Consider the following 22,068-nt stretch of genomic DNA (forward strand, 5'->3'; position numbering starts at 1 on the left):
ATTTTTTTTCATGATATACATTGTATAAAGTGATATTATGTTGAGGACCTCCAGAGCACCTGGAATCAACAGCCCATGTTCAATTCAATATGTAAATTCAGAGATTTTACAGTTGGTTAGTCCTTGAGTCTATTATCAACCGAGAACTAAAACTAAAACCTTCAGCAAAGTCATGAGAAACCATGTAAAGTCCATGTGCAAAACACATGTAAACTGATATGAGACATTTTAATGTGCACCCTGTTTCTCTGACTGCCATAACCACATCTCACACCTGCAGTTTGTGATGCTCCGTTGCTCTTTGCATTGTTTCAGTTCTGCATTTTGGTACTTTTTCTGGACCTTGGTGTTACTCAATGCTTCCGCTTGCTGCTAGCTCTGATCACTCTGCCCTGTCATGCTTCAACGTCTGTGCAACAGACTTCCAGCCCTTCCACCTGATTCCACCAGACACTGTAAACGTATAACTGTGCCGTGTAGCCTAAATATAAAACATTACACTTAGAACTGAGACAACACAGTTGGTTACCTGACCAAACTTTAAAGGTATGTATAACTGAAGAGATGAAATCAGCTCATTACTTAAACATGTTCACGCCAAAGGTTTACTATAAGGCAAGTAAAATCAAAATAATCTCTTTTCTATCTCAGAACAGCATACTGTGTCTCCAAACATCACATTACATCCTGTCTGGGAAGGAGAATTTGGCTCACCAGTCAAACTAATCTGCACCCTCAGTGGCTTCTTTCCAGATAACATGAGTGTGACATGGCAACAAAACAACCATTCTCTACAAATTGCACATATCCAAAGGAAGCTGCAGAGTGTGGAGGGAATGGAGAAAACCTTCAGTCAAATCAGTGAAATTGAGCCAAATATGACAGAGTGGGAAGATGGCTCAAATTTTACATGCAAGGCCACTCACAACAACAATGAATTTATGAAAACAATAAGTATTTGTCAAAGTAAGTATGTATAACTACTGTGTCACGGCACAATGGAACAACTGCTAATATATCATGACAGTTCGAACACAAAAACAAAAGGTAATTTGTCTCTAATTGTTTCTGCAGTCCATGCAAACACCATTCCATACATTCATGTGGAGATTCCCAGCTTCAAGACAGTAATGATGGCAGCATCTGAGGTGAAGGCAACATGTTTGGTTCACATAGTTCTTGATGCCACGGTGACCTGGCTGATGGATGGGACAGTCACAGCAAGTGGCAAAGTAAAGAAAACTGCAAATGAAACTCATGTTCTCAGTGAAGTGACCGTTTCATCAAGCCGGTGGAAACAACTCAAGTTCATAACATGCAGAGCTGTCCATAGGTGCTTCCCATCTACTGAGAGGACTGTGAGTGTTGCAGGTAAGACAAACACATATGTTAAAACTGAGTGTCTTGTCAGAGTGTAAGATGAGAGACACATCTGCTTTGTTTTCTCTCTGTGTCATCCAGAACCTGCAGGTGCAGCTCCAGTGGTTGAGATCAGAAGATCTCTCCCAGATTTGCTAAAAGAAAACAGTGCTGTGCTGGAGTGTGACGTCACACAACTCTCATCAGCTGACCTGTACATCACCTTTCAGGCCAACGGAGTTGATATTTCTGAGAAACAGTATGTTGATCTTCCCGAAGGGCCAGGCCTCCAATCAGTCAGCAGACGCTTCCCTGTCCCTTCAGAGTACTGGAATAAAGACACAACTTTCACCTGCAAAGTCAATCAAGGTTTTTCCAGCTCCTTTGAGTCAAACTCCACTGGCAATATTTTTGGTGAGAAGAGTTACTCTTCCTTCCTTGAATTCTTTTAAGTTTCAAGTTGTATATTAGTCTGGAATTGACTGTTTTATTGATGCACTGATTCATGTCTCTTTTAGAGGACCCATCAGCAGAGCTCCTTCTGGTCCCCAGTGAAGGTTCAGGACCACAGAGACTCTTATGCTCTGGATGGGGCTTCAACCCTCAAATTCATTGGTTTTCTGGATCTCAGCAAAGATCTTCTTCATCCAATGACATCAGCATGAGTGCAGATGGACGTGTGGCAGTAACCAGTCAACTGGATGTTCCTCAGACAGAGTGGAAAACAGGGAAAGTGTTCACATGTGAAGTGTCTGACAGGTCTCTGAACAAAAATGTCAGAAAGGACATCAGCCTCTGCTCAGGTAAATTTAAAACATAAGAAATGTAACAAATGTTTCCAAATCTTTAATGGAAACGAAGCAATCATCAGTGAATCTACTGTGTCTGAATTTAAAACCACATTTATTAATTTATGTCCACATCATGACTGTAAGTACACATAAATTAATTAATTTATGTGAACGAGAATATAAAAGACAACCCAATTACCTGGCAGATGCACACAGACCACTTTATATCTATACATTAGCATAGCGTTAGCATCCATTTGGAACTGTGTGTCTGGGCAGCTGGTGGATGTAAATCTTACACTCGTTTTTCTTTGTTCCCAAGAAATAGAGAATTATCTGATTATTTTGCTTGGTACTCTTCTGTTCCTCCACCACAGGCCACCAAAATGTGAAGTTGTTCAAGACCGAAATGTTTGGCAGAAAAGCAAAATTTGCTGTCATGTGACACTTTTACATTAAATAGTAATTTCATTCAGAAAAACACAGCTTTGCAGGTTTAAAACATAATATCATTGTGATCTAATAATGCAGAAGAAAGTGCATTTCATCAAGACATATTTTACTCAGGATTTCATGTTGCTTCATAATTGTTCTTCCTCGTTCTGTTCACTCACAGTTCATTCAAGCGCCCCTCCTTCCATTCATGTAGAGATTCCCAGCTTCAAGACAGTAATGATGGCAGCATCTGAGGTGAAGGCAACATGTTTGGTTCACACTGGTTTTGATGCCACAGTGACCTGGCTGATGGACAGGACAGTCACAGCAAGTGGCAAAGTAAAGAAAACTGCAAATGAAACTCATATTCTCAGTGAAGTGACCGTTTCATCAAGCCGGTGGAAACAACTCAAGTTCATAACATGCAGAGCTGTCCATAGGTGCTTCCCATCTACTGAGAGGACTGTGAGTGTTGCAGGTAAGACAAACGCATATGTTAAAACTGAGTGTCTTGTCAGAGTGTAAGATGAGAGACACATCTGCTTTGTTTTCTCTCCGTGTCATCCAGAACCTGCAGGTGCAGCTCCAGTGGTTGAGATCAGAAGATCTCTCCCAGATTTGCTAAAGGGAAACAGAGCTGTGCTGGAGTGTGATGTCACACAACTCTCATCAGCTGACCTGTACATCACCTTTCAGGCCAACAGAGTTGATATTTCTGAGAAACAGTATGTTGATCTTCCCGAAGGGCCAGGCCTCCAATCAATCAGCAGACGCTTCCCTGTCCCTTCAAAGTACTGGAATAAAGACACAACTTTCACCTGCGAAGTCAATCAAGGTTTTTCCAGCTCCTTTGAGTCAAACTCCACTGGCAATATTTTTGGTGAGAAGAGTTACTCTTGCCTCCTTGAATTTTTTTAGGTTTAAACTATATTAGTGTGGAATTGACTGTTTTACTGATGCACTGATTCATGTCTCTTTTAGGGGACCCATCAGCAGAGCTCCTTCTGGTCCCCGGTGAAGGTTCAGGACCACAGAGACTCTTATGCTCTGGATGGGGCTTCAACCCTCAAATTCATTGGATTTCTGGATCTCAGCAAATACCGTCTTCATCCAGTGACATCAGCATGAGTGCAGATGGACGTGTGGCGGTAACCAGTCAACTGGATGTCCCTCAGACAGAGTGGAAAACAGGGAAAGTGTTCACATGTGAAGTGTCTGACAGGTATCTGAACAAAAATGTCAGAAAGGACATCAGCCTCTGCTCAGGTAAATTTAAAGAAATGTAACAAATGTTTCCAAATCTTTAATAGAAATGAAACAATCATCAGTGAATCAACTGTGTCTGAATTTAAAACCACATTTATTAATTTATGTCCACATCATGAATGTAAGTACACATTAATTAATTAATTTGCGTGAATGAGAACACAAATGGCAACCCAATTACCCGGCAGATGCACACACACCACCTTACGTCTATGCATAGCATGGTTTTGCTTACATGATTACAAAAAATAACCAACTGCACCAGAGAGCAGAAAAAAAACGCAGCATTAACATCCATTTGGAATTGTGTGTCTGAGCAGCTGGTGGATGTAAATCTTACATTCATTTTTCTTTGTCCTCATGAGATAGAGAATTATTTGATTATTTTGCTTGGTACTCTTCTGTTCCCAGCCACTTGGCTACAATGTCCACCACAGGCCACCAAAATGTGAAGTTATTCAAGACCAAAATGTTTGTCAGAAAAGCAAAATTTGCTGTCATGTGACACTTTTACACTAAATAGTAATTTCATTCAGAAAAACACAGCTTTGCAGGTTTAAAACATAATATCATTGTGATCTAATAATGCAGAAGAAAGTGCATTTCATAAAGACATAGTTTACTCAGGATTTCATGTTGCTTCATAATTGTTCTTCCTCGTTTTGTTCACTCACAGTTCATTCAAGCGCCCCTCCTTCCATTCATGTGGAGATTCCCAGCTTCAAGACAGTAATGATGGCAGCATCTGAGGTGAAGGCAACATGTTTGGTTCACACTGGTTTTGATGCCACAGTGACCTGGCTGATGGACGGGACAGTCACAGCAAGTGGCGAAGAAAAGCAAACTGCAAATGAAACTCATATTCTCAGTGAAGTGACCGTTTCATCAAGCCGGTGGAAACAACTCAAGTTCATAACATGCAGAGCTGTCCATAGGTGCTTCCCATCTACTGAGAGGACTGTGAGTGTTGCAGGTAAGACAAAACCATATGTTAAAACTGAATGTCTTGTCTGAGTATAAGATGAGAGACACATCTGCTTTGTTTTCACTGTGTGTCCTCCAGAACCTGCAGGTGCAGCTCCAGTGGTTGAGATCAGAAGATCTCTCCCAGATTTGCTAAAAGAAAACAGTGCTGTGCTGGAGTGTGACGTCACACAACTCTCATCAGCTGACCTGTACATCACCTTTCAGGCCAACGGAGTTGATATTTCTGAGAAACAGTATGTTGATCTTCCCGAAGGGCCAGGCCTCCAATCAGTCAGCAGACGCTTCCCTGTCCCTTCAGAGTACTGGAATAAAGACACAACTTTCACCTGCAAAGTCAATCAAGGTTTTTCCAGCTCCTTTGAGTCAAACTCCACTGGCAATATTTTTGGTGAGAAGAGTTACTCTTCCTTCCTTGAATTCTTTTAAGTTTCAAGTTGTATATTAGTCTGGAATTGACTGTTTTACTGATGCACTGATTCATGTCTCTTTTAGAGGACCCATCAGCAGAGCTCCTTCTGGTCCCCAGTGAAGGTTCAGGACCACAGAGACTCTTATGCTTTGGATGGGGCTTCAACCCTCAAATTCATTGGTTTTCTGGATCTCAGCAAAGATCTTCTTCATCCAGTGACATCAGCATGAGTGCAGATGGACGTGTGGCAGTAACCAGTCAACTGGATGTTCCTCAGACAGAGTGGAAAACAGGGAAAGTGTTCACATGTGAAGTGTCTGACAGGTCTCTGAACAAAAATGTCAGAAAGGACATCAGCCTCTGCTCAGGTAAATTTAAAACATAAGAAATGTAACAAATGTTTCCAAATCTTTAATGGAAACGAAGCAATCATCAGTGAATCTACTGTGTCTGAATTTAAAACCACATTTATTAATTTATGTCCACATCATGACTGTAAGTACACATAAATTAATTAATTTATGTGAACGAGAATATAAAAGGCAATCCAATTACCTGGCAGATGCACACAGACCACTTTATATCTATACATTAGCATAGCGTTAGCATCCATTTGGAACTGTGTGTCTGGGCAGCTGGTGGATGTAAATCTTACACTCGTTTTTCTTTGTTCCCAAGAAATAGAGAATTATCTGATTATTTTGCTTGGTACTCTTCTGTTCCTCCACCACAGGCCACCAAAATGTGAAGTTGTTCAAGACCGAAATGTTTGGCAGAAAAGCAAAATTTGCTGTCATGTGACACTTTTACATTAAATAGTAATTTCATTCAGAAAAACACAGCTTTGCAGGTTTAAAACATAATATCATTGTGATCTAATAATGCAGAAGAAAGTGCATTTCATCAAGACATATTTTACTCAGGATTTCATGTTGCTTCATAATTGTTCTTCCTCGTTCTGTTCACTCACAGTTCATTCAAGCGCCCCTCCTTCCATTCATGTAGAGATTCCCAGCTTCAAGACAGTAATGATGGCAGCATCTGAGGTGAAGGCAACATGTTTGGTTCACACTGGTTTTGATGCCACAGTGACCTGGCTGATGGACGGGACAGTCACAGCAAGTGGCGAAGAAAAGAAAACTGCAAATGAAACTCATATTCTCAGTGAAGTGACCGTTTCATCAAGCCGGTGGAAACAACTCAAGTTCATAACATGCAGAGCTGTCCATAGGTGCTTCCCATCTACTGAGAGGACTGTGAGTGTTGCAGGTAAGACAAACACATATGTTAAAACTGAGTGTCTTGTCAGAGTATAAGATGAGAGACACATCTGCTTTGTTTTCTCTCCGTGTCATCCAGAACCTGCAGGTGCAGCTCCAGTGGTTGAGATCAGAAGATCTCTCCCAGATTTGCTAAAGGGAAACAGAGCTGTGCTGGAGTGTGATGTCACACAACTCTCATCAGCTGACCTGTACATCACCTTTCAGGCCAACAGAGTTGATATTTCTGAGAAACAGTATGTTGATCTTCCCGAAGGGCCAGGCCTCCAGTCAATCAGCAGACGCTTTCCTGTCCCTTCAAAGTACTGGAATAAAGACACAACTTTCACCTGCAAAGTCAATCAAGGTTTTTCCAGCTCCTTTGAGTCAAACTCCACTGGCAATATTTTTGGTGAGAAGAGTTACTTTTGCCTCCTTGAATTTTTTTAGGTTTAAACTATATTAGTGTGGAATTGACTGTTTTACTGATGCACTGATTCATGTCTCTTTTAGGGGACCCATCAGCAGAGCTCCTTCTGGTCCCCAGTGAAGGTTCAGGACCACAGAGACTCTTATGCTCTGGATGGGGCTTCAACCCTCAAATTCATTGGATTTCTGGATCTCAGCAAATACCGTCTTCATCCAGTGACATCAGCATGAGTGCAGATGGACGTGTGGCGGTAACCAGTCAACTGGATGTCCCTCAGACAGAGTGGAAAACAGGGAAAGTGTTCACATGTGAAGTGTCTGACAGGTATCTGAACAAAAATGTCAGAAAGGACATCAGCCTCTGCTCAGGTAAATTTAAAGAAATGTAACAAATGTTTCCAAATCTTTAATAGAAATGAAACAATCATCAGTGAATCAACTGTGTCTGAATTTAAAACCACATTTATTAATTTATGTCCACATCATGAATGTAAGTACACATTAATTAATTAATTTGCGTGAACGAGAACACAAATGGCAACCCAATTACCCGGCAGATGCACACACACCACCTTACGTCTATGCATAGCATGGTTTTGCTTACATGATTACAAAAAATAACCAACTGCACCAGAGAGCAGAAAAAAAACGCAGCATTAACATCCATTTGGAATTGTGTGTCTGAGCAGCTGGTGGATGTAAATCTTACATTCATTTTTCTTTGTCCTCATGAGATAGAGAATTATTTGATTATTTTGCTTGGTACTCTTCTGTTCCCAGCCACTTGGCTACAATGTCCACCACAGGCCACCAAAATGTGAAGTTATTCAAGACCAAAATGTTTGGCAGAAAAGCAAAATTTGCTGTCATGTGACACTTTTACACTAAATAGTAATTTCATTCAGAAAAACACAGCTTTGCAGGTTTAAAACATAATATCATTGTGATCTAATAATGCAGAAGAAAGTGCATTTCATAAAGACATAGTTTACTCAGGATTTCATGTTGCTTCATAATTGTTCTTCCTCGTTTTGTTCACTCACAGTTCATTCAAGCGCCCCTCCTTCCATTCATGTGGAGATTCCCAGCTTCAAGACAGTAATGATGGCAGCATCTGAGGTGAAGGCAACATGTTTGGTTCACACTGGTTTTGATGCCACAGTGACCTGGCTGATGGACGGGACAGTCACAGCAAGTGGCGAAGAAAAGCAAACTGCAAATGAAACTCATATTCTCAGTGAAGTGACCGTTTCATCAAGCCGGTGGAAACAACTCAAGTTCATAACATGCAGAGCTGTCCATAGGTGCTTCCCATCTACTGAGAGGACTGTGAGTGTTGCAGGTAAGACAAAACCATATGTTAAAACTGAATGTCTTGTCTGAGTATAAGATGAGAGACACATCTGCTTTGTTTTCACTGTGTGTCCTCCAGAACCTGCAGGTGCAGCTCCAGTGGTTGAGATCAGAAGATCTCTCCCAGATTTGCTAAAGGGAAACAGTGCTGTGTTGGAGTGTGATGTCACACAACTCTCATCAGCTGACCTGTACATCACCTTTCAGGCCAACGGAGTTGATATTTCTGAGAAACAGTATGTTGATCTTCCCGAAGGGCCAGGCCTCCAATCAGTCAGCAGACGCTTCCCTGTCCCTTCAAAGTACTGGAATAAAGACACAACTTTCACCTGCAAAGTGAAACAAGGTTTTTCCGGCTCCTTTGAGTCAAACTCCACTGACAATATTTTTGGTGAGAAGAGTTACTTTTGCCTCCTTGAATTTTTTTAGGTTTAAACTATATTATTCTGGAATTGACTGTTTTACGGATGCACTGATTCATGTCTCTTTTAGGGGACCCATCAGCAGAGCTCCTTCTGGTCCCCGGTGAAGGTTCAGGACCACAGAGACTCTTATGCTCTGGATGGGGCTTCAACCCTCAAATTCATTGGTTTTCTGGATCTCAGCAAAGACCATCTTCATCCAGTGACATCAGCATGAGTGCAGATGGACGTGTGGCAGTAACCAGTCAACTGGATGTCCCTCAGACAGAGTGGAAAACAGGGAAAGTGTTCACATGTGAAGTGTCTGACAGGTCTCTGAACAAAAATGTCAGAAAGGACGTCAGCCTCTGCTCAGGTAAATTTGGACACATAGAGAGAGTAACAAAAACATCGAAATGAGAATTTTACAACCATCATAGAATATAATCTGCTTGATTTGAAAGCAACATTAATCAGTCCACATTTACCGGGGGGCAGATAAACAATCCACAAACCTTAATAGATGCACACACACCACCTCATCAGCATGAATGACTCTTGTGCATTGCATCCTTATTGAAATTAGGTTCAATCTCAAAGGTTCTAAAAATTTTAATTTCAATTTTGTAGTAAAATTTAATTCATGTTTTTTCTTCTTTGCTCTTTTTAACTCACAGTTCATTCAAGCGCCCCTCCTTCCATTCATGTGGAGATTCCCAAATTCAAGACAGTAATGATTGCAGCACTTGAGGTGAAGGCAACATGTTTGGTTCACACTGGTTTTGATGCCACAGTGACCTGGTTGATGGACGGGACAGTCACACCAAGCAACACTGTGAGCCGTGGCACAAACACAACTCATATAATAAGCAATGTGACGATTTCTTCAAGTCAGTGGAAACAACTTAAATTTATAACATGCAGAGCTGAACATGAGTGCTTCTCATCCTCAGAGAGAACTGTGAATGTTAAAGGTAAGATGACAGTATATCATTAAATGTTTTTTTCTTGTTACAGCAAAAGACAAAAAATATATTCTGCTTTGTTTTCTCTCCGTGTCATCCAGAACCTGCAGGTGCAGCTCCAGTGGTTGAGATCAGAAGATCTCTCCCAGATTTGCTAAAGGGAAACAGTGCTGTGCTGGAGTGTGACGTCACACAACTCTCATCAGCTGACCTGTACATCACCTTTCAGGCCAACAGAGTTGATATTTCTGAGAAACAGTATGTTGATCTTCTCGAAGGGCCAGGCCTCCAATCAATCAGCAGACGCTTCCCTGTCCCTTCAGAGTACTGGAATAAAGACACAACTTTCACCTGCAAAGTCAATCAAGGCTTTTCCAGCTCCTTTGAGTCAAACTCCACTGGCAATATTTTTGGTGAGAAGAGTTACTTTTGCCTCCTTGAATTTTTTTTAGGTTTAAACTATATTAGTCTGGAATTGACTGTTTTACTGATGCACTGATTCATGTCTCTTTTAGGGGACCCATCAGCAGAGCTCCTTCTGGTCCCCGGTGAAGGTTCAGGACCACAGAGACTCTTATGCTCTGGATGGGGCTTCAACCCTCAAATTCATTGGATTTCTGGATCTCAGCAAAGATCTTCTTCATCCAGTGACATCAGCATGAGTGCAGATGGACGTGTGGCAGTAAGCAGCCAACTGAATGTCCCTCAGACAGAGTGGAAAACAGGGAAAGTGTTCACATGTGAAGTATCTGACAGGTCTCTGAACAAAAATGTCAGAAAGGACATCAGCCTCTGCTCAGGTAAATTTAAAACATAAAAAATGTAAGAAATGTGTCCAAATCTTTAATGGAAATGAAGCAATCATCAGTGAATCTACTGTGTCTGAATTTAAAACCACATTTATTAATTTATGTCCACATCATGAATGTAAGTACACATTAATTAATTAATTAATTTGCGTGAACGAGAGCACAAATGGCAACCCAATTACCTGGCAGATGCACACACACCACCTTACGTCTATGCATAGCATGGTTTTGCTTACATGATTACAAAAAATAACCAACTGCACCAGAGAGCAGAAAAAAAACGCAGCATTAACATCCATTTGGAATTGTGTGTCTGAGCAGCTGGTGGATGTAAATCTTACATTCATTTTTCTTTGTCCTCATGAGATAGAGAATTATCTGATTATTTTGCTTGGTACTCTTCTGTTCCCAGCCACTTGGCTACAATGTCCACCACAGGCCACCAAAATGTGAAGTTGTTCAAGACCAAAATGTTTGGCAGAAAAGCAAAATTTGCTGTCATGTGACACTTTTACATTAAATAGTAATTTCATTCAGAAAAACACAGCTTTGCAGGTTTAAAACATAATATCATTGTGATCTAATAATGCAGAAGAAAGTGCATTTCATAAAGACATAGTTTACTCAGGATTTCATGTTGCTTCATAATTGTTCTTCCTCGTTCTGTTCACTCACAGTTCATTCAAGCGCCCCTCCTTCCATTCATGTGGAGATTCCCAGCTTCAAGACAGTAATGATGGCAGCATCTGAGGTGAAGGCAACATGTTTGATTCACACTGGTTTTGATGCCACAGTGACCTGGCTGATGGACAGGACAGTCACAGCAAGTGGCAAAGTAATGAAAACTGCAAATGAAACTCATATTCTCAGTGAAGTGACCGTTTCATCAAGCCAGTGGAAACAACTCAAGTTCATAACATGCAGAGCTGTCCATAGGTGCTTCCCATCTACTGAGAGGACTGTGAGTGTTGCAGGTAAGACAAACGCATATGTTAAAACTGAGTGTCTTGTGAGAGTGTAAGATGAGAGACACATCTGCTTTGTTTTCTCTCTGTGTCATCCAGAACCTGCAGGTGCAGCTCCAGTGGTTGAGATCAGAAGATCTCTCCCAGATTTGCTGAAGGGAAACAGTGCTGTGCTGGAGTGTGATGTCACACAACTCTCATCAGCTGACCTGTACATCACCTTTCAGGCCAACGGAGTTGATATTTCTGAGAAACAGTATGTTGATCTTCCCGAAGGGACAGGCCTCCAATCAATCAGCAGACGCTTCCCTGTCCCTTCAGAGTACTGGAATAAAGACACAACTTTCACCTGCAAAGTCAATCAAGGTTTTTCCAGCTCCTTTGAGTCAAACTCCACTGGCAATATTTTTGGTGAGAAGAGTTACTTTTCTCTCATTGAATTCTTTTAAGTTTCAAGTTGTATATTAGTCTGGAATTGACCGTTTTACTGATGCACTGATTCATGTCTCTTTTAGAGGACCCATCAGCAGAGCTCCTTCTGGTCCCCAGTGAAGGTTCAGGACCACAGAGACTCTTATGCTCTGGATGGGGCTTCAACCCTCAAATTCATTGGATTTCTGGATCTCAGCAAATAACTTCTTCATCCAGTGACATCAGCATGAGTGCAGATGGACGTGTGGCAGTAACCAGTCAACTGGATGTCCCTCAGACGGAGTGGAAAACAGGGAAAGTGTTCACTTGTGATGTTTTTGATGCATCTTTGAACAAAAACGTCAAAAAGGACATGAGCCTCTGCTCAGGTAAAATGTAACCATAGTTCGTAATCCTATTAATTTATTTGAATTAAAATTAATGTATTCACAGTATGAGACATCTTCTCCCCTGGTCATTACTCTCATTTTCAGTGTCTTTTCCTTTTTCAGTAACTCCAGCATCATCCCAGATGGTTGCCGTATATGTTCAGGGACCACCGGTCCACGAGCTTCAAAAAAAGGGACCGGTGACCATCACCTGTCTTCTGGTCGGCCCTTCTTTAAATGATTTCTCCATCACCTGGAGAGTGGGTGTGAAAAAATATTCTCTCCATATCTATACAGAGCACCCAGTGAGTCATAGCAATGGGTCAGAGACTTTGAGGAGCTTCCTGAATGTGTCAGCAGAGGATTGGCATGCATATAAACAAGTGTCTTGTGAGGGGAAGCACAGATGTTCCAGCCAGGGCTACAAGGACCACATTAGCAAAAGCAGTGGTAATGTTATACATAATGATCATTTTTTTGATTATTATTACTGACTGTGAGTGCTTTAGATTTGTAAAGTATCCAAAATTCTTTCAGAAGGGAAGACTGCATCAGAAACTTGACATTAATCAGTAATATTCTTCATGATGTCTGTGCTGGTTGAGCCTCAGTGATCAGACTCAAGTAGCCAAAGTTCACCTTATTTACTTTTGTTTTCTTTTTGTGTTCCTAAAGATGTGTATCCACCAACAGTCAGGATAATGCAACCAACTGCCTCTGAGCTGTCTACGTCAGACGTCCTCACACTGCTTTGCCTAGTTTCTGGATTTTTCCCATCCAGCCTCATAGTTTACTGGGAAGAGAATGGCCAGAGACTCCCCTCAAGTCGCTACACCAATAGTGCTGTGTGGAAATACCCAGGGGGCAGCACTTATTCAATGAGCAGCAGACTGAACGCATCCAAGACTCAGGACAAAGAGTCTACGTATTCTTGCGTTGTTAAACATGAGTCATCTGAAATGCCTTTTGAAAGCACTATTGAGGATGTGTTTGGTAAGCTGAGAATTAGCATTTAGTAAAATTGCAGTTCACTGATGTTGTTGATTACATTGCGTCAGAGATGTCCCAAGCCAAAACATTCATTTTTCATTTCAAAATTCAATAATTATAAGCTTTAAAGTTTTTGAAGGAGGACGTTTAGTATTTGAGGAAAATAATTTTAAAAATATAATATAACAATTTAAAAATATTTATGCATTTATTTATTGATGTGTTCCAAATTTAGAAGGCAGCTGTTAGTTGTGTAGTAGTAGTAGTAATGTATTGGAAAAATACTTGAAGAAGGTTTAAGTAAATACAAATATCAGATTGAACTCTGAGGAACATTTGCTCTCAGTTGAAAGCATTTTGCTTTCAATTTCCAAGAGGAATTTTTCAAACATACATGCAATCCATAAAATTCTCCAATAAAAATGAATTAAAATATCTTTCTTGACTATTTCCCACAGCTTCAGTCACCCACTCCAAACCTTCAGCCACCTTACTCCAGGGCTCTGATGAACTTGTGTGCCTGGTCTTTGGCTTCAGCCCTGCATCCATTAACATCACGTGGTTTCTCAATAACACCAAGGAACTGTTGGACTGCCACACTAGTGAACCTCACAGAGGCCAGGAGACAGGAAAGTTCAGCATCCAAAGCCACCTTCGTCTATCCCAGGTCACGTGGTTACCTGGGTCGGTTGTCACCTGCAGGGTGTCACATGCCAGCACCACCCTCTCCCTGAATATATCTAAACCAGATGCAGGTTCGTCCTTCAGTCCAAATCATTACATCATCACATTAAAATTTGCACATATCATGTTAGACATCTCTTTCACCATTTCTGAGTCAGTTGGGTAATTAAATTGTTTCTTTTTTGGCTATGTCTATGCAGTCCATGTTTCACTGTAACAAAGTGATTTCAAAACGATGTAAAAGTAAACTAACAAATCCTGCTTCAATTCTTTTGCAGACGTCATGAAGGACTGTATTGTCACGAGTAATGTCATTGGAAGTGATGTGGATGAACACATAGGGGTGGAAAGCTGGTATATGGCTTTCAGTTTTCTCCTTTTTTTCCTTATCGCCATCATCTATGGTGTCCTGGCTACCATTATTAAGGTAAGATGCAGCAGTTATTGTAGTACATCATCTCTTATCTCTGCTATGATTTATATTGTCATATATATGTCATATATATATATATATATATATATATATATATATATATATATATATATATATATATATATATATATATATATATATGTATAATCCTGACACTTTCTCTTTGTTTTCTCCTTTTAGACAAAATGATTACGATCACCACAGGCCAGAATCCATCTTGTGATCCAAATGTGAACTTTTGGGGAGTTCTGATGGCATATGGCCGAACAAGTTTAAAACTGTATTGATGGCTTTTTTTCTTTTTTAATATTTCTATTACTGTATTTTATATAATTGGCTTGCATAGTTTTCATTTGATTTCATTCATTTTATTTTGTAGTTACATGTAGTATTTGGTGTGGCATGTAATGCATGTGTGTAAAAGGAAACAATAAATGAATAAACACTGAGGAAAAGATTCAGGATTTGTCTTAATTTGCCCAACTGATTACAGTTGATACAACCAGGTGGTTAGAAGAATTATGTTACAGGTACATCTTTCTGCTTTATCATGATGATGAAGATGCAGATGCCGATGACATGCATGCCCTAAATTCATTAAGAGACAGGTCAGAAATTGACCTCTGCAGTTAGATTAGAAAAAGCTCTCAAACAATCAGAGCAGCTACACAAGCATGTCATGAGCAGTGATGGGTAGAGCAGCCAAAACTGCCCGCAAGTAAAGCTGGTATTACCTTGTAAAACCAACATAGAAGTGTGATCATTTCCTATACCTGAGAGAGTCTGTGTTTGATGGTTATTGCAATCAGGTACACATGAAATATGAAAATATGAAAATGAAATAGCCTAACTTATGTTTTTTCTCTTTATCATACCACACCAACAAGTGTGACTTGTCACATATACGCACATGCTTTTGAAGCATGATAAACTTTTCATGATTGCCATTTGTCTTTGAAACCACTAGACTGACCAAATTTGAGTCTCGTACTGATCACGATAAAATAGGTGCAATAAAGTTAATGTTAAAAGGGCTGGAGAACGCCGCAGGTTGTCCTGTGCAGCCTCTGGATTCACATTCACAAACTGCATACATAAGACACCAAAACCAAGTGGCTGGCGTAAGTACAGGAACATCTGTGCTGAGTCTGGGCTGGAAGTTTCACGCTCAGAATGAGATAGTTGACAAACAAGCTAAAAATCTGTAGGACAACTGGTGATGGAGAACCAGTCTGACATTTTTTTTGCAATATAATCACATATGTAAGAAATAGCATTTGATCGTTTTGCTGCTATACTTTTTCTGTCTTTTCAGATTAAATGAAACAAGATGAACTGTCTGTAAAAGGTTTTTTTCTCACACTTTCTCTTAAAAATTCATTGCATCATAAGTAAGTAATCACAATTGTCTTTTTGTGCCTTTAATTACAAGATCTTTGTATGTTTTTGAAATTAAATGTTTCAGTTCAGTCAAACTTTTTTCCTTCTGTGATAATGTTCATACAGCATACAGTGTCACCTATAAAAACTTCAGGACATAATATTCATGATTACTTTTCTATTTTTTTTGCATTATGTATATTGTATAAAGTGATATTATGTTGAGGACCTCCAGAGCACCTGGAATCAACAGCCCATGTTCAACTCAATATGTAAATTCAGAGTATTTAGTTACAGTTGGTTAGTCCTTGAGTCTATTATCAACCGAGAACTAAAACTAAAACCTTCAGCAAAGTCATGAGAAACCATGTAAAGTCCATGTGCAAAACATATGTAAACTGATATGAGACATTTTAATGTGCACTTTGTTTCTCTTTTCTGCCATAACCACACCTCACACCTGCAGTTTGTGATGCTCCGTTGCTCTTTGCATTGTTTCAGTTCTGCATTTTGGTACTTTTTCTGGAACTTGGTGTTACTCAATGCTTCCGCTTGCTGCTAGCTCTGATCACTCTGCCCTGTCATGCTTCAACGTCTGTGCAACAGACCTTCCAGCCCAATCTCCGCCTGATTCCAAAAGATACTGTAAAAGTAGAACTCTGCCATCTAGCCTAAATATAAAACATTACACTTAGAACTGAGACAACACAGTTGGTTGAAGATATGAAGTTATGTATGACTGGAGAGATTAAATCAGCTCACTATCTCACCAGACTATGACAACTGTTGATATATCATGAATGTTTTAAGATTAAAAAATGCATGTTGTAACAAACATTTATAGGTAAAAATGTGCAGTCACATTAAGATTCTCAGCTTCAAGACTAATGATGACAGCATCTGAGGTGAAGGTAGTCAGTCTGCATTATGTGTATCTTTTTTATCATTTTATCCTTTGTATGTGATGCCAAGGTGACTGGCTGATGGATGTGAAACTTCCATCCAGTGACAAATTGAACAAGGCCTCAAACCCAACTCGTTTAGTAAGCACTGTGATGACATCAAAACTGGATTGTTGTGGAATTCAAAATCTTAACTGTACCAGTATTGGTCTATGTACATCAAATAATTTGTCATTTTAACTGTAAAGCAACAAAGTAAAGTATATTCAAGGATTCAAGGATTCAAGGAGCTTTATTGTCATTTCACACATGTAGAAACATGAGGTGGAACGAAATTAGTTTCCCCGGTCCCGGTATAAGCCCAATTACCTAACAAAATACCTAATGCAAATAAATATAAACAACACTATATAAATATAATAAAACAATCAGAAAAAGAGATAGTACTTTATATCAGATATCAGTACTTTATCAAAGACACTCCTCCAGAAAACAAGAACATGCAGCAGGAGGACACATAGAAGGGTTTGGTCTCAAAAGTTGGTTTCTGGTTTCTGTTTGTAGTCCATTTGCAATAGTATTTGCAAATCATGTTTGAGCTGGCTGTGTTTGCATGCATTGACAGAGTCCTTGTGAAGAACACAGGAAGTAGAACAAACTGGGCAAAATGCAATCTCTGAACACATCTGCTACTGTCTGATGGCGATTTAGCTTAAATTAGGTTATACTATGTTTAACAGCATTCATATGGAGATGTCTTTAGAGACATCATCTCTCGATTCCAACTCCACTCTCACATCTCAAGTTTTTAATCAAACTGTAAGCAATGACCACCTCGTGGAAGAAGTAGTCTTGACACAGATATCTTTATTCTAGATATTTGCTAGCCACAACAGAAGCCCTGAAACATTTGCTGCTTCTTCTAGAGGCTAAATCGTCATCAAATGATAGCCAGTGGGTACCAAGATTGGGCTGTTGGTAGTACTCACAGAGGTCAAGCTAGCATTTCAGTACTGGAGTTGTATTTTAGCTGCAATTTTGTTCCTTCTGCATTTATATAGAATTTTAACAGAACAGAAAAAACATTTTTCACTATTTCTACACTAACTTTAATATCATTGCAAAATGTAATCAAGTGGGGAAATTCACTTGTTGTGGCAACTCACAAGGACAGAAGAGGAGAGAGAAAGTTGTAGACTGCTACAACTGGTGCAGTGGTTAGCACTGTTGCCTCATAGCAAGAGGGTTCCAGGTTCAAATCCCGGTCTGGGCCCTTCTATGTGGAGTTTGCATGTTCTCCCTGTGCCTGCGTGGATTTTCTCCGGGTTCTCCGGCTTCCTCCCACAATACCAAAAACATGCACATTAGGTTAATTGACTACTCCAAATTGCCCCTAGGTGTGAGAGTGTGGTTGTTTATCTTTGTGTGCTGGCCCTGCGATTGACTGGCGACCAGTCCAGGGTGCACCCCGCCTTTCGCCCGTAGTCAGCTGGGATAGGCTCCAGCTCCCCCGCAACCCTGACGGATAAGCGGTATAGAAAATGGATGGATGGATCAGATCGGGCTTGACTGACTGACATTTCAATATGAATATAATGAAAAATAATAATAATATGCTCAATACCATAGTATACCATGTCACAATGCTCACACTCTTGTTAGCCAGATTGTCCACAAGAGTGAGACAAAGCTCCACATTTGGCAGTGGTAATTTGCTCCCTCTTGTGAGAAACATCAGTTGAGTAGGAATTTGAAGATGCTGACAGGTCTGAACTGGATTCAGTAAATGGTATGATACAGAGGTCCCTGTGTTTGGTAGTGGCTGAGGTCTTAATCAGTGGCAGACTACAAAAGGCTGCCAGTATTTAGCAGGAGGGCCTGCTGTCAGCACCACATGCTGCATGGGGTCCACAGTGTATGTTTGTTGTTCTGCTGTTGTGTCTTCTTTGTGGGTGAAATGAACGCTGGGTTGGTCTGCACCTAAACTCTGCCTCAAGACTCCTGTTTTTAAGTTCATCTGCTACACATACACAGCCATCCTCACATCCTAACTCTGTTTTCACTGTCAAAATCACCATCATTTTCATCACATGCACACACAACACACACAAGCTCATACATAGCTACTGGATGCCTTAAATTGCCTTTTAATTTGGGGATCAATAAACTATCTATCTATCTATCTATCTATGAATTCAGGATTTTCTTTAATATTTTGAAAAACATTATCCTGCTCTAAAGGCATATATATAGACACTTGCTAAAATACATTTAAATTACATTAAACACATGCAAATAGGCTTTTTCAATCAGTAAACCACGACACAAAACTACGATGTGGTGTGTGTGTTTTATTTATCAACACTTCCAGCAGATGGCAACATTCTCCTAATCATGTTGACCCAGAACTTACTGTCACCAGTCGGTCTTTCTCACGTTTTGACATGTTAACAGAAAAACATAAAAAAGAGCTATCAAAGGCCTGATTCCATTCAGCTGCTTTGGATTTAAGGGCTCTGGCATTATGGACTCTGACACACTATTACACTGTCACAGCTTCCAGAGCTATCATTCTTCTTCTTAGAAATACTTTTATTTTTAGTCAAACTGTCTGCTGTGAAATAGACCAGTAAACTACTTTGAAGCTAGCTTTAAGTTGGATATTCCACAGTAATATGACCCAGTGACCCCAAATGAATACCAAAAACTTTAACTACCCTATACAGGCTGCACAGGACCCACCTCTTCACGGTGAACTTTAGTATGAGAAGTGGGAGCAGATAACTCCTCAACTATGTGATGTTGTACTATTTTCCCCCAGTCTTCAGAAACACCATGTAATACATTTGAAACAGTTAACTCCATGCTACATTGTGACCTATCATATATTCATTTACACATACACTTTATACACATTGACGTAACTCGTCCATGTGGATGTGGGAAATCGGGGTGCAGTCAGAGCACAGTCCATCTATGATTTGTTGTTTTGGTGCATGTGTGTCGAAGCAAAGAGTAACAATGAAATGAAAGCTTCAAATACTAAGGAAAGAAAGGCACATATCTTCCAGAAATAGTGTATTAAATGCTGCAGAGTGTCATTCATTTGCCTTTTTATCATTCTCTAGATGGTGGTACAAACTCCCAAGATAAGTATATCCAGGAAACATCTCAGAGCATCGCTCAGCAGCAGTCCAAATGAGAGGTGAACTGGGTGTTCTCTTTCTTTTCTATGTCTAACAGTAAAATGACATTTCATTATGTGTTTGGTTTTATTTTTATATTTCTCACATTTGCCTTCATTCAAATCACAAGGACATTGATGAGACCTTCCTGTTGGTTTAGTAGGGACATGGGAACTTGAAGTTTATTCATTCAGGACTAAGAAGGACTATCTTTCTAAACTGTAATGGATGTAACTCCAATCTGTGTCTACCTATGCAACTAAAGAAAACAGAATGAGCTTCATTTTGTGAAAGGTATAATACTGAAACAAAAGCTTAATTCTAACATTTGTTAAAAGATTATCTCAAGGATAACCACTGTTATTACTGGAAAGGGGTGTCAACCAAACGTGTAATTCAACTTGCGAAAAAGAAAAAAACAACTGAGTTGTGATTTCATTTTAAAATATAACACATCTGAAACAGTTAACTCCATGCAGTTTATTATTCTTATGCTGACAGAATGATCATTATGTAAGGCAGATGATTAGAATGAATATTATGTTATACCTGGCATTGTTTTAAATTCCACTTTAATAGCAATGCCAGAAATAACTGTCAAGATAGGTCGGCGTCGTCGCTGACGCAGAAATCCACTGAACCCCGATACAGAATCAAAAAGGCTGGCAGGCAGGCAAGGCAGAGGTCCAAGCAACAGTCTTTATTTAATAATAACAAAAATCAACTCAGAAAGGCACACTCTCACCATGGCAGAAGAACAACAAAAAACTGTGGCAAAAACTCTTGGCAAAAAGCATAGCAAAAGTTCCTGGCATGTCATGGGTAAAACACAGACGCACTGACAATGGTGACCGGGAAGACAAGGACTAAATAGACAAGACAACGAGACACAGGTGACACGCATCAGGAGGGAAAAAGCAATCAGGAAAACTAAAAGCAAAGCTACATGAAAACAGGGCACATAGGGGAAGAGACACTTTCAAAATAAAACAGGACATGACAAAAACCTTTAACAAAATACATGGAGGCACAAGACACACATGGAACATGACACATGGACTCAAACAAAACATGGAAACACAAGAAACATGACCTGAACTTAACGCATGAAAAAACACATGGGAGACAAACATGGAACATGGACAGAAATCAAAAGACAAAGCATATCAAAAACCCAGGCATGACAATAACATAACATTATATACATTCTAATGTATAGTATATAAATAACATGTAACTGATATTTTAGGGTTAATTTTCTTTTTAAAACCCCAAAAGAATCTAGTGATCACACTTGTATTACCAAAATATGGTAGTAGTAGGTGTGTGCAGTCAGACTCTGACTGAATCTGAACCAGCGGTGAAGCGACCTGGAGAATCTCACAAACTGACCTGTACATATGCAGGAATATCAGATGGTAGTGCTCCTATCAGCTGGATCACTCAAGTTAAAAGAAAAGGGCTGCAGTTGGTTGCCTTCATTTCTGCTCTGAGTGGAGACACTAAAGCTTATTCCACATCAGTCCAGAATCGCTTCACCATCTCCAGAGACAACAACGTGGACCAGGTGTATCTGCAGATGAACAGCCTGACAACTGAAGACTCTGCTGTTTATAATTGTGCTCAAAGTCACAGTAACACAGGAGGCCACAGAGCTGTTCAGAAACTACAAACTCATAACATTTGATGTGACCTCCCACACTGAGTTTCTGTCACATTTTGGCCTCAGTTTACACATCATCAGGTTGATTATCTCATTATGAGGCTGAGCAGCACTTTAGCTGTAAGAACGATAACAAAACCCCTCATGATGGCTGCCAAAAGGACCAACTAAAACATTCATCGTTGCTTCAGTGTTTCAATTTTTATTTACCAGTGTTATAACAGCACTAATTGCTTAGCTTATTTTGACATATTTTTTCAGGGTTCTTCAGTTTCCTTGACAAGGTGAAAAGGTCTTTAAAAGGTCAATATTTTAATTGAAAATACTTTTATTGTTCTTTATGTTTTTTAAGCAGTATAGTTTAGGAAGAGCAGTTGATCATATTTTTATCAAGTGATGGTCTGAATAAACAATGTCAGCAGCCATTCAGTAGGCTGGTGATGCATGAGTATATTAAAAATAAATAGAAAATCAAGTTTTCCCCCAAACAAATGCATGAAAGTCTTTTATTATTATTATTATTACACATAGTAATACAATTTTATATGATTTCATTACACACATGCATGTCTTCAAATGTTCCAAAGACACATGAATTAAAAC

At 39.7% G+C, this 22,068-nt stretch overlaps 1 protein-coding gene across 11 annotated transcripts; it reads left to right on the plus strand.

Moving 5' to 3' along the window:
• On the plus strand, positions 1-14,792 carry LOC124073328. Of its 11 annotated transcripts, XM_046415515.1 has the most exons (28): positions 11-546; positions 652-966; positions 1,075-1,371; positions 1,462-1,773; positions 1,878-2,162; positions 2,767-3,063; positions 3,154-3,465; positions 3,567-3,851; positions 4,528-4,824; positions 4,915-5,226; positions 5,331-5,615; positions 6,220-6,516; positions 6,607-6,918; positions 7,020-7,304; positions 7,981-8,277; positions 8,368-8,679; positions 8,781-9,065; positions 9,367-9,663; positions 9,756-10,067; positions 10,170-10,454; positions 11,141-11,437; positions 11,528-11,839; positions 11,944-12,228; positions 12,352-12,678; positions 12,904-13,221; positions 13,677-13,973; positions 14,181-14,329; positions 14,516-14,792. In XM_046415515.1, the coding sequence occupies exons 2-28, from the start codon at positions 759-761 to the stop codon at positions 14,522-14,524; spliced, it is 7,566 nt and encodes a 2,521-aa protein (XP_046271471.1). In that variant the 5' UTR covers positions 11-546; positions 652-758; the 3' UTR covers positions 14,525-14,792. The 11 variants fall into 11 exon arrangements, with proteins under 11 accessions (XP_046271479.1, XP_046271480.1, XP_046271478.1 ...); XM_046415516.1 differs by lacking the exons at positions 11,944-12,228; positions 12,352-12,678 and having other exon boundaries at positions 12-966; XM_046415523.1 differs by lacking the exons at positions 2,767-3,063; positions 3,154-3,465; positions 3,567-3,851 and having other exon boundaries at positions 1-966.
• The last annotated feature ends 7,276 nt before the right edge of the window (positions 14,793-22,068 follow it).

This window comes from Scatophagus argus, chromosome 16 (genome assembly GCF_020382885.2).
Source record: "Scatophagus argus isolate fScaArg1 chromosome 16, fScaArg1.pri, whole genome shotgun sequence".
Lineage (NCBI taxonomy): Eukaryota > Metazoa > Chordata > Actinopteri > Scatophagidae > Scatophagus > Scatophagus argus.